The sequence below is a fragment of the Podarcis muralis genome, chromosome 14 (assembly GCF_964188315.1).
Source record: "Podarcis muralis chromosome 14, rPodMur119.hap1.1, whole genome shotgun sequence".
In the NCBI taxonomy this organism is placed as follows: domain Eukaryota; kingdom Metazoa; phylum Chordata; class Lepidosauria; order Squamata; family Lacertidae; genus Podarcis; species Podarcis muralis.
In genome coordinates, this window is record NC_135668.1 from 13,001,599 (window position 1) to 13,020,385 (window position 18,787).

At 42.8% G+C, this 18,787-nt stretch overlaps 1 protein-coding gene across 4 annotated transcripts in view; it reads left to right on the plus strand.

Annotated features, from left to right (window-relative positions):
* The window catches only part of SLC12A1 (solute carrier family 12 member 1), a 79,240-nt gene that overhangs the window by 35,040 nt on the left and 25,413 nt on the right, over positions 1-18,787 (plus strand). For all 4 annotated transcript variants that reach the window (XM_028706050.2, XM_028706049.2, XM_028706052.2 and 1 more), the window contains 5 exons: positions 2,146-2,297; positions 5,994-6,101; positions 7,334-7,457; positions 12,396-12,497; positions 15,737-15,892. In XM_028706050.2, coding sequence (XP_028561883.2) covers positions 2,146-2,297; positions 5,994-6,101; positions 7,334-7,457; positions 12,396-12,497; positions 15,737-15,892 — 642 coding nt within the window. The remainder of the gene's footprint in view (positions 1-2,145; positions 2,298-5,993; positions 6,102-7,333; positions 7,458-12,395; positions 12,498-15,736; positions 15,893-18,787) is intronic.

The following is an 18,787-nucleotide window of genomic DNA, read 5'->3' on the forward strand; positions in this document are numbered from 1 at the left end:
GCATATGTTTGCATTCTAATCCAGAGTAATTAATATTCTTAGGTACGTTTAAAGTCTTGCGCTCAGATCATCACTTACCCTCATTATTTGTTTATCTTATGGATTTTCTATATAGTAAAACAGATGTCTATTAGTAAGTAAAAACACAAACTTGAAAACAACATTCCTCATTTCACTGCATAGAATTGGATCAGCTGTGGATTCACAAATAGCTAAAGAGGCTACTTTTCTTGGAAAAGTTCATGGAGTTGAACTATTCCACCGTGTTGAACTTGTGACTTCATCATATGGAGAGCTTCCACCAGTGCTTGGCTTACGGAAAACTACAAGCACCATCAGAACGAGTTAGGAAAAATACTGTCAAAGAACAGTTCTCCTTCATCTTGCCTCTTCCTGTTTGCATCACTGCCATTAGGGCAATTAGATGTGTTGATAAGACAAGAGAAACTGGTTCTGGTTTTTTCAAGGACTAGCTGATTGCTATCTTTGAAAGGAGGGAAGATAATTTTCCACAAGGCCAGATCAGCTGGCTACTTGCAAGGCCAGGAGGAACTGAGAGCAGCTGTGCTTGTATCCAGTCTTGGGATAAAAGTCTTCCAGCTTACAAGTCTTCGCTGTTAATGCTGGTGGTTTGAACTGCAGCCTGTAGAGTAGCTAGCAGGAGTCCCTGCTCTGTTGACCAGAAATAAGTAAGAAGAGCACTGCTGGATCAGATCAAAGGCCCATCTAATCCAGTATCTTGTTCTCACAGTGGCCAGCAAGATGCCTGTGAGAAGCTTGCAAGCAGAACCTGAGTGCAGTAACGCTCTCCACCTTTCCCTGCAGTTTCCAGCAAGTGGTATTGCCTCTGACAGTGGAACTTGAACATAGCAATCATGGCTAGCAGCCATTGATAGCAATCTCCTCCATGAATTTACCTAATCCTCTTTTAAAGCCATCCAAGCAGGACATGAGCGGGACACGTGTGGCGCTGTGGGTTAAACCACAGAGCCTAGGACTTGCTGATCGGAAGGTCGGCGGTTCGATTCCCAGCGGCAGGGTGAGCTCCTGGTGCTCGGTCCCTGCTCCTGCCAACCTAGCAGTTCAAAAGCACATCAAAGTGCAAGTAGATAAATAGGTACCGCTCTGGCAGGAAGGTAAACGGTGTTTCCGTGCGCTGCTCTGGTTTGCCAGAAGTGGCTTACTCATGCTGGCCACATGACCCGGAAGCTGTACGCCAGCTCCCTCGGCCAATAAAGCAAGATGAGCGCCGCAACCCCAGAGTTGGTCACGACTGGACCTAATTTACCTTTACTAAGCAGGACATGAGGGTGACAGCCAAGGTCAGAAGGCCAGGCTCCTGGAATCTACCTGACCCAGCCAATCCAGAGTCTTTACCCTGCCTGCCGATTGGAAGGTGAGATGTTGTGCACTCCCATCTCTTTTCCATGTCTGAAGAGGGCTGTGAGCTGACATTGGCTCCATGAGACATTCAGAGCTGCTGACCACAATGACTAAGTTCCACTATTGGAGACAGTCTTCTGAATACCAGTTGCTGGAAACCACAGGAGGGAAGAGTGCTCTTGCACCCAGATCCCGCTTGCGGGCTTCTCATGGGCATCTCGTTGGCCACTGTGAGAACAGGATGCTGCCCTGGCCTGATCCAGCAGGGAACTTCTAATGCTGTTATGTTCTCATTAGGTTGTGTATCTGATACCTGGAGCCCATGATAGTTGCTTTGTGCAATTAGTGGCATGAGGGCAAGCTATCTGCACTATTTTTAAAGCATAGCAGAACATGCTACATGGTAGAACTTTCTATCATTCTCACAGTCTTCTGTCTCATAAGTCTACGATCCCCACTACCTTTCAGATTCTGCAAATGCCCCTTAAGGTTAAGTAAACTTGTGTGGGCATTTCCAAATTTCACACATGTCCTAGTTTGTTGAATGTACAGTAGGGCTTGAGCACAAAACGTAGAGTAGTAATAACACCGCTTTAATGAATAGCGGCATTATTCACAGTGATCAGAAGGAAACGGCGCCCTACCGCCCCGAGATGATAGAGGTGGGAAAGCATTAAGCAATTGAAGATGTACGCAGCACGGTGAAAGTACTCTCCCCCTGTCACAAGGAAGGGAAATAATAATATGCTGTTGTTTCCACAGCTGCTTGTGTCGTACGTGATGCTACGGGGAACGTCAATGATACAGTTGTATCCGGAATGAATTGCAATGGATCATCTGCTTGTGCCCTGGGCTATGATTTCTCCAGCTGTAAAACCCAGACATGTGATTATGGGCTGATGAATAATTTCCAGGTTCAAAAGAGCTCTAATTATGCAATTGGTATAATCATATGTGTGTTGTACAACCGAGAAAGCTGCATACTATATATGTAATAACACAAACGAACACAAGCGTAACCACACAACAGAGTGCATTGTGTGGTTTTGCGATATCTCTGTTAACACCCCAGCTAAGATACATGACCTGAAATGAGAGTCAATCCATTCTGCTGCTGATGTGGCAATTAACATACCCGGACAGTGTTTTACATACCACCTTACCTAAAAGGTCAGGAAGCAGAACTATAGCATATGAGAGCCAGGGTGGCAGAAATCCCCTCTTGGCCATGGAGCTCCCTGGGCGACCTTGGGCCAGTCATTATGTCTCAGTAGGGTTGTTGGGAAAGTAAAATGGAGACATGACAGAACCATGTGTGCCACCTTGACCTCCTTGGAGCAAAGGTGGGATAGAAATGTACAGCTAGTAGTGGTATAAAATCATAAAGGTAAAGGGACCCCTGACCATTAGGTCCAGTTGTGGCTGACTCTGGGGTTGCATCGCTCATCTTGCTTTATTGACCGAGGGAGCCGGCGTACAGCTTCCAGGTCATGTGGCCAGCATGACTAAGCCGCTTCTGGCGAACCAGAGCAGTGCACGGAAATGCCGTTTACCTTCCCGCCAGAGCGGTACCTATTTATCTACTTGCACTTTGATGTGCTTTTGAACTGCTAGGTTGGCAGGAGCAGGGACCGAGCAACAGGAGCTCACCCCGTCGCGGGGATTTGAACCGCGACCTTCTGATCAGCAAGTCCTAGGCTCTATGGTTTAACCCACAGCGCCACCCACATCAGAATCATATAATTGCAGAGTTGATGATAACAGCAGAATAGATAATAAAAGCCTAGATTGATAGATAGTCTGACCTGGCCTAAGACAGTTGCCTAGATTCCTTAGCAACATTCAATGTTGGATGGTTTGTAAAGGCTCTAATGATCATGGCCTAGGATGTTTCTAACTAGAACCAGAAAGGCTCACCCTCTCTGAGGCCTGGGCTATGCATGAACTAGCAGAATGTACAGTGGTGCCCCGCAAGACGAATGCCTCGCAAGACGAAAAACTCGCTAGACGAAAGAGTTTTCCGTTTTTTGAGTCGTTCCGCAAGACGAATTTCCCTATGGGCTTGCTTCGCAAGACAAAACGTCTTGCAAGTTCTTGCGAGTTTGTTTCCTTTTTCTTAAAGCCGCTAAGCCCTTAATAGCCGCTAAGCCGCTAAGCCCTTAATAGCCGCTAAGCCGCTAATAGCCACTAAGCCGCTAATAGCCGTGCTTCGCAAGACGAAAAAACCGCAAGACGAAGAGACTCGCGGAACGGATTAATTTCGTCTTGCGAGACACCACTGTAGTGCAAAACCCAGACATGTGATTATGGGCTGGTGAATAATTCCGAAGTTCAAAAGAGTTCCAATTAGGTACCACCTAGAAAGAGCTTCACAACACAGTATCATGCATCTTTACTAAGAAGTAAACCTCACTTTTCCATATGGGGCTCAGTTGCTTATAAGCGCGTTTAGGATTGCAGACTTACTGCATGGCTTCAGAAGGTTGTTGTTAACCATCAGTAGGAGATGGCAGGGTGGGTGAAGGCACTTACCTGACTTCCCGGCAGGGGAGTTGCTATTCCTTGCCGGGAAGGGGAAGGGGAGGGTTGGGGAGGGGAGGGCATTGTGGTGCAAATGCACAAGCAGAAGCACCAGATTGGCACCACTGGAGAGTTTGCACCACATCGTCCTCCTCACTGCCTTGCCCCTCCAGGTAAGCAGCAGCAGCAAATCAGATGAGCACCTTTGTCCCACCACAGATTGTATTAGATATGCACCCAAAGGAGTTCTAATTTGTACACAGAATCTCATGCTCCCCACAGGTTCCCAACTCACTGCAATTGGGGGGTGTAATTGTAATTGTATTGTGCAAAAGGATGCCTGGGTTGCCATACTTCAAAAAGTAACAGGACACCCCAAAGGTTGTTGAACTTTTTTTTAGGAAGACCCCAAAATTGTTGGCATTTTTTTGGACAATGCCATAAAAACACAATTTTTCAATTGACTTTCCTAAAACCTGCCACCTCATCTGAATTGAATGGGAAATGGCAAGGCTCCTCACAAGTTTAGGTTCTGAATAGATGCAAAGCAGAGCAATGGACCTATATGTGTACTGCTAAATTACATTCTAAAAGATGCAGAAAACAAAGACAGGCCACTCTATGAATGAGCCTGGAAGCTCATTCTTTTAAACAATTTAAAAGATATGTATTAGAAACACACACTTAGTAATTCTTTACACCTCCATCAAATATTGGTCTAACCAAAGTTAAATTACCGTATTTTTCGCCCCATAGGGCACACCGGCCCATAGGGCGCACCTAGTTTTTTTTTGGGGGGGGAATAAAGGGAAAAAAATTATTTCCCCCCCAGGCGCGGGGCTGGGGCGGAGGAAGCCCAAGCTTCCCCCGACCCCAGCCCCCAGAACAGGCTGCTATCCACAGGGATGCAGGCAGCTCTCCGCAAGCCGTGGGAGCCCAGCACGAACTCCCGCGGGCTCCCCAGGCTTGCGGATAGCTTCCTGAAGCCTGGAGAGCGAGAGGGGTTGGTGCGCACCGGCCCCTCTCACTTTCCAGGCTTCAGCGAAAGCCTGCATTTGCCGCATAGGACGCACACACATTTCCCCTTCATTTTTGGAGGGGGAAAAGTGCGTCCTATAGGGCGAAAAATACAGTATCTATCTGCCGTTTTGGTTCTCCAGTTAGTAGCGTGGCAAAGACAACCTGAGGAGCTCTTTACCTTAAACAGGTACAGAACTGCTTCTGAAAAGTTGCTGATAGAAACTGTCCATTAATCTATTGGCACATGCCATCTTTCAATGTCTGAAGAATAAAGTCTGGGTTTGATATTATTACATGAAGGCTTCTATCTAGAGGACATGGAGATCACTCGCTCTTTAAAATGTAGCAGACTTGTTCCTTGGAACATCTCGTTCTTAATATGATGCTGTTTTTGAATGGCACCATTTGCAAAAGAGATAAAAATTCTGCCTTTGGCTTCAGTGAGAGCAGGGCAGGCCTGAATTACAGAACAGTCTTCTCCATTACCAGGAAAATGGTTTTCTTGACAACAACAGTTAATTTGCTGTGCTGGGTACAGACTCATTGAGTTTTTAATGGGTGACTTAAAAGATAATAGAGAAGAGGTTGGAAAGGGTAGTACTAACATATAGGGAGGGACGCGGGTGGCACTGTGGGTTAAACCACAGAGCCTAGGACTTGCTGATCAGAAGGTCGGCGGTTCGAATCCCCACGACGGGGTGAGCTCCCGTTGCTTGGTCCCTGCTCCTGCCAACCTAGCAGTCTGAAAGCACGTCAAAAGTGCAAGTAGATAAATAGGGAAGGTAAACGGCGTTTCCGTGTGCTGCTCTGGTTCGCCAGAAGCAGCTTAGTCATGCTGGCCACATGACCTGGAAGCTGTATGCCAGCTCCCTTGGCCAATAAAGTGAGATGAGTGCAGCAACCCCAGAGTCGGCCACGACTGGACCTAATGGTCAGGGGTCCCTTTACCTTTTACCTTTAACATATATTACCATCAATGCGGCAACTGGAAACATTGGGATGTTGTGTTTGAACCCTTGCTTACATGAGCTTCATGGCTTTCATGTTTGTGTCCCCCCCCCCCCCTAAAGGTCATGAGCATGGTTTCAGGTTTTGGTCCTTTAATCACTGCCGGAATATTTTCTGCAACCCTGTCGTCAGCCCTCACTTCGCTTGTTAGCGCGCCCAAGGTTTTCCAGGTAAGGCCAAAAGCACAATCTCTCTTGTTCTTTGTTTTCGTGTAATCAGTTGGTCCACATGCATGAGAATGCCTTGCACAACTTTTTTTAAAAAAAGCTTCCTCCCCATATCCTTGGCTGCCACAACACTGAACCAGCTGGGTCTGATACACAGAGTTAGGGCAATGAATGGTTGCCACATGGCCGTTGTTGCGGGCTGAACAACTTGAACAGATGCTGTTCCTATTCAATGGCCAGCCAGATCCAGGTTTACAATAAGGCACTCTTGGAAAAGATGTAGGCTTCCCACCCCACTGTGATGAAATTGAGGGACAATTCTTACATTACCAGAACAGTATGCTTTTGCCATTTCCACATACCGTATTTTTCGCTCCATAAGACGCACCTGACCATAAGACGCACCTACTTTTTAGAGGAGGAAAACAAGGGGGGAAAATATTCTGAACGAAACAGTGGATGTACGATTTTTGTGGTTCATACTGTGGCCACAGACATGCTATGTGGTCTGATGGTGAATTTGGGGTGACCCAGTGCAAAAATCCTGAGGATCCATGTGCTTTTACCTCCCCGCTCCCAGGCAGCCTCCTTTATCTCTAGAGTCCCTTATGGCCCTTCTGATCCCTTGCCGATCAGCTGCTCAGCGGCTTTGTTTCAACACCCCCTTCCCTCTTGTTTGCCTTAGTGTCTTTTCCTTAGCTGGAGCAGTATTTTGCTCCTCCTTTTCTTCTAATTTCTCTCCTCATTCCTGTCTCCTCTCCTTGCAAGTTCTCTGTCTTTACCTCCCCCCTCCCAGGCAGCCTCCTTTATCGCTAGAGACCCTTATCTCCCCTCCCGATCGCTTGCTGATCAGCTGCTCAGCGGCTTTGTTTCAACACCCCCTTCCCGCTTTCTAAAAAAAGAAAGAAAAAAGCACGACCTGCTTTTTGCCCCTGGGCAATTCGGCTCCAGGGACCATGCATTCGCTCCATAAGACGCACAGACATTTCCCCTTACTTTTTAGGAGTAAAAAAGTGTGTCTTATGGAGCGAAAAATGTGGTAGTTGCATCCCATACCATGGTAATTTCTGAAACCAATTATGCTGGCTCCCAGGAAAGGGCAGTGCTGGAGTTAATGTGTCATCTATCCCTCCCACCCATCCCTGTGTTTTACATTTCACATTTCAAGTAACTTTTCTGTTGCATTCAACACACCCAACCCTACCTTTCTGAACTAAGTTCTGCTCTTTTGACAGGCTCTCTGCAAGGATAACATCTACCGAGCACTCCACTTCTTCGCCAAAGGATATGGCAAAAACAACGAGCCAATTAGAGGATACGTTCTGACGTTCATCATTGCCATGGCCTTTATTCTGATAGGTGCGTATATCACAAATAGCACTTTTTCACCAATAGCTCCCCCTGCCCTTTATCAACCCTAAACCTCCTTTGGAACCATTTCAGAAAATGCTATTTCATATATATATATATATATATATATATGCAGGTTTTGGTGTCCTCGGGTGTCTTCCCGTGTAAAAGTTGGGGTGTCTAGGCGACGTTTCGACGAGGTCTCACTCGTCATCTTCAGGCTGGTGCTTTCGGCTTCTTGTTACTGGAACAGAGCTCTGTTCCAGTAACAAGAAGCCGAAAGCACCAGCCTGAAGATGACGAGTGAGACCTCGTCGAAACGTCGCCTAGACACCCCAACTTTTACACGGGAAGACACCCGAGGACACCAAAACCTGCATACCTATACCCGTGAAAATCTACGAAAGCATATATATATATATATATATACACACACACACACACACACACACACACACACACACACACATATATTCTTTATTGAGTTTTTAGTTTAATTAATTGTACACATATTCCATTCTTTCTTCAAAACAGATTAAATTACACACAAAAATAACCAAAATAATTTGACATCTGATATCTGATAATACCGTCACATTAATTCTTAAGTCTTAAAGTCTTAAATTCTTTGAATATGACTTCCCTCCACCTCATTGCGGCTCCTTACTTCTTCATTATATTTATGACTATGTCCTTATTTTCCTTTAAATCACTTATCTTACATAGTATACATTATCTATCTGTTATCTTTATTTACAAATTTTAATCGGAACACATTGAAGTTTTTGTTTGGGAACAATGTTTTTTCAAATACCTTCTGTAACAATTCCACTCCCTTAAAAAAAATTGTTTGATTGATTCCTGATTACCTCTGTCATTTTTGCTAGTTCCAAGTATTCACATAGTTTAATTTGCCATTCTTCCTTCGTAGGGATTTTCTCCCCCTTCCAATTTTTAGCAATCAGGATTCTCGCTGCTGTTGTTGCATATGAGAAAACCCTCCTCTTATCATTTGGAATGTCAATTGTCAAAATGCCCAGAAGAAAGGCTTCCATTCTTTCTCACAAATCTTGGTTTAAATATCCCCCCCCAAAAAAAAAATTGTTCACAACCCCACCACTAGAAAATACTATTTCAGTTGTTAGGCTAAACAAGCAAACAAACAGAATCACCACCTATTGCAAAGAAAGGTAAAGGGACCCCTGACCATTAGGTCCAGTCGTGGCCGACTCTGGGGTTGCGGCGCTCATCTTGCTTTATTGTCCGAGGGAGCCGGCGTACAGCTTCCAGGTCATGTGGCCAGCATGACTAAGCTGCTTCTGGTGAACCAGAGCGGCACACGGAAACGCCGTTTACCTTCCCGCCAGAGCGGTACCTATTTATCTACTTGCACTTTGACATGCTTCTGAACTGCTAGGTTGGCAGGAGCAGGGACCGAGCAACGGGAGCTCATCCCATTGCGGGGATTCGAACCGCCGACCTTCTGATCGGCAAGTCCTAGGCTCTGTGGTTTAACCCACAGCGCCACCCGCGTCCCTGCGTTGCAAGGAAAAGGCATATGTAAAAAAAAGGAAGGGCATACATTTGTTGTTGACATTGATTGCTAACGCATATTCTGCTCGGAGCTTTAATCAAAGTCAGGAGAGCTGCTAAAGTCCTCTCTCAAGCCATATTCACAACATATATTTAATGCACAACGATACCACTTTGAACATCTTAACACCACATGCGCCCACCTGACCACTTCAGTCGGTGGAATTGTCGCTTCTACAGGTGCCACACCTGTTCCACACTTGTAAGAACTAGGTCATATCCTCCGTCAGCACTTTCTGACAAGCAAGTCCAAGCGCATCTTCCCCAGCTCTGTCCTTGGTTATCACCTACTGGTGATGTACCAGAGCTGCTTCAGGCAGCACAAAATAATCTTCTGCTGGTTTGTGAGCAGATATATCCAGTGCTTTTTTCCTGTGGGGGACGCCAGGGGACGCATACCCCTAAACATTTTGTGAATCTCTGTATTTTTGTCCATTTACTGTATTTATTTTCCTGATTTGAACTATAAAATGGTGAGTTAAAATGAGAGTACCCCTAAACATTTTTTGAGGGGGAAAGCACTGGATATATCCTAATGGAAGGACCAGTAAACATAATTGGGCTAGGGAAATGAGGACACAAAGACTCCATTGGAAATATACTGAAGAGTCGCAGATCCGTCTCATTTTAGATAAATAAGGCTTGCATAATAGAGCTTTAAAGGCCTAGGGTGCCTAACACAAGTAGGAATTCAGACAGCGGCAAAATCCCCATTATCCAACAGGAATAGCAGGCAGGCAGTCAGCTGAATAGAGTGAAACAAGTGAACCCAAGGAAGTTTTTTGTTCTCTTAAAGGTTTTGTTTGATGTCAAAGTCGCTCAGTATCTGCAGTTTCCTCAAGGAGCTCAATACCTTAAGAAATCAAGCGGTTGCCCTTCAAGGCACTTTCCCCAATGTAGCATAAGTCTCGTTTTTGAAAAACCTGTCTACACAAATCAAAGGCCTACTGATCCAAACCATTAGCACAGCGAATTCAACTTGCCTTCATATCAGGTTCACAGTACTGATTCCTGGGAGATTTCAGCTGCAATCCCTCTCATTTGATCATAACCGATCCCGGCTTGTAATGTTTCATTTTGTACCTGGCTTCCTATTTTGAATACATGACGCTTTGTCACTGCACAAAAGAGGCTTTTTGATCTAGGTGCACACCATGTCGACTCTCTTCTAAGGAGAATGCTAACAGAACAAAAAAAAGGCCTTGACAATCCTTATGTATTTAAGAAACGCATTGTCGTACCCTCCAACATTTCTCCGATGAAAATAGGAACGTCCCATTCCATAATGATGATTTTACTATTTATACCCCACACATCTTACTGGGTTGTCCCAGCCACTCTGGGCAGCTTCCAACTTACATAAAAACATAATAAAACATTAAACATCAAAAAAACACCTTCCCTATACAGTCATACCTTGATTCTCGAACGGAATCCGTTCCAGAAATCCGTTCAACTTCCAAAAACGTTCGAAAACCAAGGCACAGCTTCTGATTGGCTGCAGGAGCTTCCTGCACTCAATAAGAAGCCGCAGTAGCTGTGTCGGACATTTGGCTTCCAGAAAACATTCACAAACCGGAACACTCATTCTGGGTTTGCGGCGTTTGGGAGCCAAAACGTTTGACTTGCAAGGCGTCAAGAACCAAGGTACGACTGTTCAGGATTGCCTTCAGATGGCCGGGAGTCAGATAACTCTATACCCTCCAACATTTCTCCAGTGAAAATAGGGACATCCTAAGGAAAAGTGGGACATTCTGGGATCAAATCACAAACCGGAATGACTTCTCCAAAATCAGGGACGTCCCTGGAAAATAGGGGCATTTGGAGGGACTGCAGTGGATGTAAAACTAACTCTGGTACAAAATACTTCTGCCCCAGATTCAATCATGATTTATTCATGTACCACCTTTCTTTTTTTAATTCCCCAAAATAAAAATAAATGCAAAATACACTGTGTGTGTGTGTGTGTGTGTGTGTGTGTGTGTACACACATATGTACGCATTTACTGCTGTTAAATTTATTCATCAAATATTATTGCTGTTAAATTCATCAAATATTATAACAATAGTTTCTAAACTGGTATGTAGTTCCTTTGCGTGCTGCTGTGAAGCAACCCTCCTGAACATTTCTCAAGGGATATGTAGGAAAGTGTGTGTGTGTGTAAGAAGACATTGAAGACACACCAGACATTACACTAATGCACTTTGTTTATTCAATTATGTAGCCTTGCCCAACCAAATATATTCCAAATATTATTGGGCCACAGCTTCCACCATCCCTTACCCTTGGCCAATGGCCATGCTGCCTGGGAGTCCAAAATGTCTGAAGGCCACCAGTTAGGGAAAGCTGCAATAATGCACACCTTAAGGGAGCAAATTCTCAGCAAACAACCATTCCCATAATGGTTTGGGTGAAGTCATGACAGTTAACGTGGTCTAGGGTAGATACACCTTCAATATAAGAAAATAAAGTAATTTCCACAGCCAAGATATCTAGTGTACTGGAGTTTTTCCGAAGATGAAAAAAGCAGCTAATGAATAGAACTGTCCATTCTTTACACACCTTATCCCAAGAACAGGAAAACTGTGGCCCTTGAGAATGGGCTCTATCTCCCAGCAGCCCCAGTTAGCAGACTCTATTTTTATATATATAATTTTTTTATTTGATTTTCAAAAAGAGAGAAAGAAGAAAAAAAGAAAATAAGAAAATGGACATACATAAAAAAGTACAAAATCCAAATATCGAGATTGCTCTTATTCTCCTGACTTTCCCCCATCCCATCCATCCCATCCCTTTTGATTCTATTTTCAACTGCATATCAATACTTCTCCAATTTTTCATCTTCCTAAGTTATCTATACATTCAGTTACATTACAAGTGTATTTTAAATCCTGCTAAAGTTTTGACCTGTTTGCAATGATTTTGTATATACAGCGGTACCTCGGGTTAAGTACTTAATTCGTTCCAGAGGTCCGTTCTTAACCTGAAACTGTTCTTAACCTGAAGCACCACTCTAGCTAATGGGGCCTCCTGCTGCCACCGTGCCGCCGGAGCACGATTTCTGTTCTCATCCTGAAGCAAAGTTCTTAACCTGAGGTAATATTTCTGGGTTAGTGGAGTCTGTAACCTGAAACGTCTGTAACCTGAAGCGTATGTAACCCGAGGTACCACTGTACATTATAAACATTTCCCATTCTTTTTTAAATTTCTGGTCTTCTTGATTCCTGAGCTTCCCAGCTAATTTTGCCATTTCGGCGTAGTCCATCAACTTGACAGACCCCAATATCTAAAACTGACTCTCTTCAGATACCTGCACAGCTAACATCTAGTTTGTGATTCTTTTCGCCCTACAGCTGAGCTGAACACCATTGCTCCCATCATCTCCAACTTCTTCCTGGCTTCGTATGCGCTTATCAATTTCTCTTGTTTCCATGCATCGTATGCAAAATCTCCAGGTTCGTGTTTCATTTTCTATTTTCAGCTCTATCTATCATGTATGTCGTATTTCAAACCATTGTGCTGTTAGGAGAAAGTGCTCCTGACACTAACATTATGATGGCAACTTATGGCCTGTATTGCACACTCTAGCCAATTTCCAAAATAATGTATAGAAGTCCCCAGTGTAGGCAAGTAACTTGAGTTTGTGGGAAGACAGCCCAGAAATTCACTGTTGTGTTTATTTTTATTATTATTATTTGTGTATAAATTGCAACAATCACTTTCCTTCTTAAAAAGAACTTCTGGCAGATTTGTATTGCATTTGCTGAAGACAAAAGATTTCACTACTTTAGAAGAAAAACATTCCACTGTTTTATAGCCTAACCTGATATATTGTGAGATAAGCTTTAGTGGACATCTATTCAATTTATTTAGATTGATAGAAATGACTAAGAAGACAGAAAGGGAATACCGAGGTTGAACAACTTGTGGTCTACCAAGTGAAACACGGCCACACCAGCCCAAATTCCCCTCAGTTTATTATTTAACCATGCTTCTTTGTCAAAGGTGCTAAACAAAATATCTTAAAAGAAAAGAAATTAAAGTTTTGTATTCAAGACGTTACCCCGCCAAATCCAGTTGAATGCAGTCAACAAAATTAATTTATTAAACACTGGGAAGATTATCTTACAAGTTGATGAACTGCATTAGATGGTAGGCAACAAGTTATATAAACTTTTCTCACATGGTTTTTGGTACATCTCTAGAGCAGTGTTTTTCAACCTTTTTTGGGCAAAGGCACACTTGTTTCATGAAAAAAAATCATGCGGCACACCACCATGTTATGTTATGTTAAAAAATTTAACTCTGTGCCTATATTGACTATATATAAAGTAATTTTCTTGAATAGGAATCAAATAAACACAAAGAAAGTATTTTATAATTACTTTATTATGAAATAGTAAGTAAACAGAAATATGAAAAATTATAAAATACTTTATTTTTAAATCTTTCGAATTTTTCCATTTTTCCCACACCAGGCAACATCTCGCGGCACACTAGTGTGCCATGGAACAGTGGTTGAAAAACACTGCTCTAGAGGCCTAGAAAAGGCATATGGAGTGGGAATGAAAAATGGGGGGGAAGTTTTTTCCCATTTTTCCCCAAAGCCTTTTTTTCCTGGAAAAATTGGGGGGGGAGTGTGTGTGGAATATTCAAACTATATCAAACTGTGCCCCCCCCCCCAATTTTTCTGGAAAAAACGGCTTTGTGGGAAAACAGGAGGGAACCTGGGTTTTTTCAAATTTTCTGGTTTCTCTAATTATATCCACATATGCCAAAACAAAATGTCCTCTTAATTTTTGTGAACTGAGACTTGAAAGCTGAAGAAAGAAAAAGGGAAAATGAGAGAAAGGGCTAGTGTTCTCTCTCTCTCTTTTTCTCTCTAGTTTTGAAGTCTAAATTCTAGTCTAATAAAGATTGGAGGAGGTGTGGATTGTCACAGCCTACTGCAAATCAAAGAAAGGTGGAGGAAATTATCCAATCCGCAGGTGCAAGAAAAAGATTGAACTTTTAAGTTCAATACAATTGTTTTAAGTTTAATACATTATTATTTTATTTATTTAGCAAGATTTATATGCCACTTAATTGGAAAAAACACACCAAGTGGTTTATCTAAAATGGTATAAAATAGTCATTAAAAATAGCAATAAAAGCAGACATCAAAAAGCAGTTGACATAAGAAAATTAACAAAATATAAATGGAATCTCTTTTGTTTGGCAAGATATACATACCGCTTAATAATAATTTTTAAAAGCCTCTGACTTTATCTTCCATTAGTTGATTTTATCTTTCTTTCTTTTTTACTGTTAAGTTTTTAGTTGAGAAATTATCCATTAAAAAAAAATCAGTTAAATGTATATGCTTTGCATATTGCCAAACCTCAGTATTGGTGCCTTTCTGACAAACACAATGCTATTCAATAATACCAATTTAATAAATGGCAGCTACATATCATTTTTAGAAGGAAAGGCCATCACTCCGATTTTCTTTTTCAGTGGCTGTTATAATCGTGCTCCACCACAAAGGAAATAAATAAAGTGTGCCCTTTACTTGCATCCTCTCCCTGCCAATTCAGCGAAAGCCAGAGCTTACAGCTCTACTTCCCTTTTAGTCATAGACAAGCTTCAAATCGCTTGTTATACCACATGGAGACATTTATTTCAGCTGCAGAGAAACAAGCTCTCATCTTTCCAGCATGGGTGAAACCACAGTGGTGGCATAAATATATATCTTAACTCTGTTCCCATCAGCACTCATGCTGCTACCTGATCAGAGTGCAGGTTTTAAAAGACAGGCTTCCCCTAATTATCTGCAGAGCGAAACAATTGCAGATTAGGTCCAACCCGGCAAGAACCCCAGGACCAATTACTGTATATCCTCCGAATGCTATTGGTACAGTGGTACCTTGGTACTCAAATGGCTTCGCTCCCGAACAAATAGGCTCCCGGATGCAGCAAACCCAGAAGTGAGTGTTCTGGTTTGCAAATGTTTTTCGGAAGCCGAACATCCGATGCGGCTTCCAATGGAGTGCAGGAAGCTCCTGCAGCCAATCAGAAGCTGTGCCTTGGCTTTCGAATGGTTTCGGGAGTTGAACGGACTCCCCAAATGGATTAAGTAATTACAAAACCATGCAAATATAGTTTGACACCACTTGATTTTTATTCTTTTTAAGTATACAGTTGTACCTTGGTTCTTGAACAGTTAAGTTGTCGAACAAATTGGCTCCCGAATGCCAAAAACCCGGAAGTGAGTGTTCTGGTTTGTGAACATTTTTTGGAAGCCGGACATCTGACGTGGCTTCTGCAGCTTCTGATTGAGTGCAGGAAGCTCCTGCAGCCAATTAGAAGCTGCGCCATGGTTTTCGAACAGATTCGGGAGTCGGATGGACTCCCAGAATGGATTAAGTTCGAGAACCAAGGTACCACTGTACTAGAGTGGATGAGATTTCTAGGAACAACCTCAAAGTATATTTCCTCCTACAGCTGCACATGTGTTCTGCTAGCAGTTCTTTCCATTGGCAAGCGCAACAAACAAGACTTGTGCTTTTGCTATTTCACACTCTGCAATAGCAACTTGGGGAGCAAACACAGTACATAAATTTAATAAACAAATGAGACTATTAATCTCGTAGGTACAGTTTCCATTTTCTTGGCCTTTCTTAATATTGACTTAGCCCATTTGTGATTTCTGCAGGTTGGAGACCTGCATTCAAGTATTACAACATGTGGGTGTCCCTTTTCGGAGCAATTCTGTGTTGTGGAGTCATGTTCGTCATCAACTGGTGGGCAGCTGTCATCACGTACGCTGTCGAGCTCTTTCTTTATATTTACGTGACGTACAAGAAGCCAGGTAAGGCAGGGTGGAAAAATAAGAGAGATAATGCTTAAGAATGGAAGACGGGTGGATCTGGTGTGTAAAACTCAAGGATGATAAAGTCTCGTGTCAAAATGAGATCCCCATAATTAGAAAATGAGAAAATGAGATCCCCATAATTAGAGAATCTTGTTTACTGTTGAAATGTTTCACAGCTACTGTTTTTGCTGTAAAAAATGGACTCTCTACTCCCTTCTACGAGACTGAGACAGGTCCATGTTTAAATATATGAACTTGTTGTCATAATTTCAAGATAATTATAAGCAGATATATACTTTAGAATATAAAAGGATGATACAGCTTTAAATTTTCCCCTAATCTGCCTCCATTCCCCTGCTCTTCCTTACGTGTGTTTAATCCAGCCCCAGTAGAAACACACACACACAAACATGTATTCCTAAAAATACTTGGTAATATTATTCAATCCTATTTCCGATTCCTAATCCTATCTGCCGGGTGGCTGCTGACACTTTTATCTGACACTTTCTGCCTCCTCAAGGAGACAGTTCATCAGCTTCTGAAAAACTGTGTCTTCAAACAAATGAGGCTTTTATGAACAGGACAGCCCAGCTCTTCCTTTGCAGAGCAACACATCAGCTAAAACCACCTGTTCTCTTTGTGCTTTTAACCTAGAAGTCTTTGTGCTACATTTTCACAAAATGTGCAGTACAAATGCACTTATCCAAATGAACAAAGGGCAAAAAAAAAAAAAACCCTTCTGTCTGAATAAGAATGTATTTGCAAGATAAAAAATAGATGATGATGGTTGCTTCTAATACTTCTTTTTCAGACCTGGGATGATTTCCATGAGTCTCTGCTTTCCTGTAAAAACAACATATTTCTAGCTATCATGGAAATACTACTGTCATGTGTCAGGGTCACACGAAACATGAAAAGCAAATGGAAAGCCATCACTACACACACACACACCCTCCCCATTTCCTTTACAAGTGAAATTAGGTAGTTGAGTGCCTCACAGTCTGAAAGCGATATCAATCTGACGCCACTCAAAAACAAGATTTTTCTGCATACTTATGGGACTCTCCTAGGTATTCAGAATTTATCTATATCTGTATTTAACCTGTATTTAACCTGTATAGCTATATCTATTACCTATGAGCTTCCAGGCGCTGCAGAATTTGGGGGGCAGTGATAAGAAAAGTCGGGACTAACATACCATAGTTCATTGACTTAAGAACAAACTTCTGCATTCAGAGTGAATGCTAAAGCTAAGAATTTCTGATTGTGCTTCTTCCTTTTGTTCACCTTAGGGAAACAGGAGGCATTCTTCTCCCCAATCACAGCTCGGCTAAAATCCTGAATTCCTTCGTTGTTTTTTATTGATGGCTCTTATTTCTGCCTCAGGTGGTAGGAGGGTCTAAAGACTCTGGAAATCAGGCAGTGTCGTGGAAGGCTTGGAGGAAAGTCCCAGTTAGGAAGCTAAAGAAGAACTTTATTGTCCCTATTTTTCTAATAAGAACACAGCAGGAAGAAGAAACGCCCAACTCCACTAAGATGCAATTAATTACAGTGCCTCCTATTGACTAAATAATATAATGACACAGGCAAACAACATGAATATAGCAATTAAATCTATGGATGAGGGTGACTCTGCCATGCAATGTTTTAAAAAAAGGAACAGAAAATGCAGGATGAAAGAGTGAATTGGCTTGCTTGAGTCTATAAGTCCTTCCACTGGCAGGTGAAGACTTTCTTGTTCCAATAAGCTTTTGGGAACTGACTGTTTTTAATGAAAGGGCTGCTGCTGTGCTGTTTTTATTATAATTATGGGTATGGTTTTTATAAATTTTCTATATGCATGTTGTAAGCAGCCTTAAGTCCTGCCAGGGTATACCTAACTATATTATAATAATACTGTTTATAATATCCTGGAGGTGAACATTCTGTGAAGCTTTGTTTCCAGATAAATCACTCCTCATGCTATGCAACAATAAGGTGCTTGGGTCTGGGACTGGCAGGCAACCCGTATCTTGAACCCACTGTACAGTAAAAGGTGGATGCTCTGTTCTTTGCCTCTGCAAGTCACAAGTTGGTTGCTGCAGCACCATGGAGAGCTCCTAGTGAGCTACCTTGACTCCTTTAGGCATAAGGGCAGGATATAAATTTAGTAAAGGACCTGTCCTAAGCTTTATACCTTTTGGGTAATTAAAGGTAAACGTAAAGGGACCCCTGACTGTTAGGTCCAGTCATGGACAACTCTGGGGTTCTAGCGCTCATCTCACTTTACTGGCCGAGGGAGCTGGCGTACAGCTTCCGGGTCATGTGGCCAGCATGACTAAGCCGCTTTCTGGCAAGCCAGAGCAGCGCACGGAAACACCGTTTACCTTTCCGCCAGAGTGGTACCTATTTATCTACTTGCACTTTGATGTGCTTTCAAACTGCTAGGCTGGCAGGAGCAGGGACCGAGCAACGGGAGCTCACCCCGTTGTGGGAATTCAAACTGCCGACCTTCTGATCGGCAAGTCCTAGGCTCTGTGGTTTAACCCACAGCGCTACCTGTGTCCCGGGTGAATTAGAGGCTCCTAAATGGCCAATCCTTCTCCTTCATTCAACGATTTCCTGCTTGGCACACTCCCTGTGCTCTTGGACTAGCAGGGTACTATGTGACAGATCCTGGCTCTGGTTCTGTGGGTGCAGGTCCTATGGTATCAGTCTCAAAACAAGAAAGCCAAGATAGCTTCTTAGCTAGTGGCATGGTAACCTCTGCGTTCTGGTCACTGCTATTCCAATTCACTCTCTCCCCCTGCGTTTTCCTTAACTACTGCATGGTTTCCAACCTATTCACACTTACCTGTAAATGTCAGTGGGAGTTACTTCTGAGTAGTCATGCACAGGCTTGTTCTTTAAACC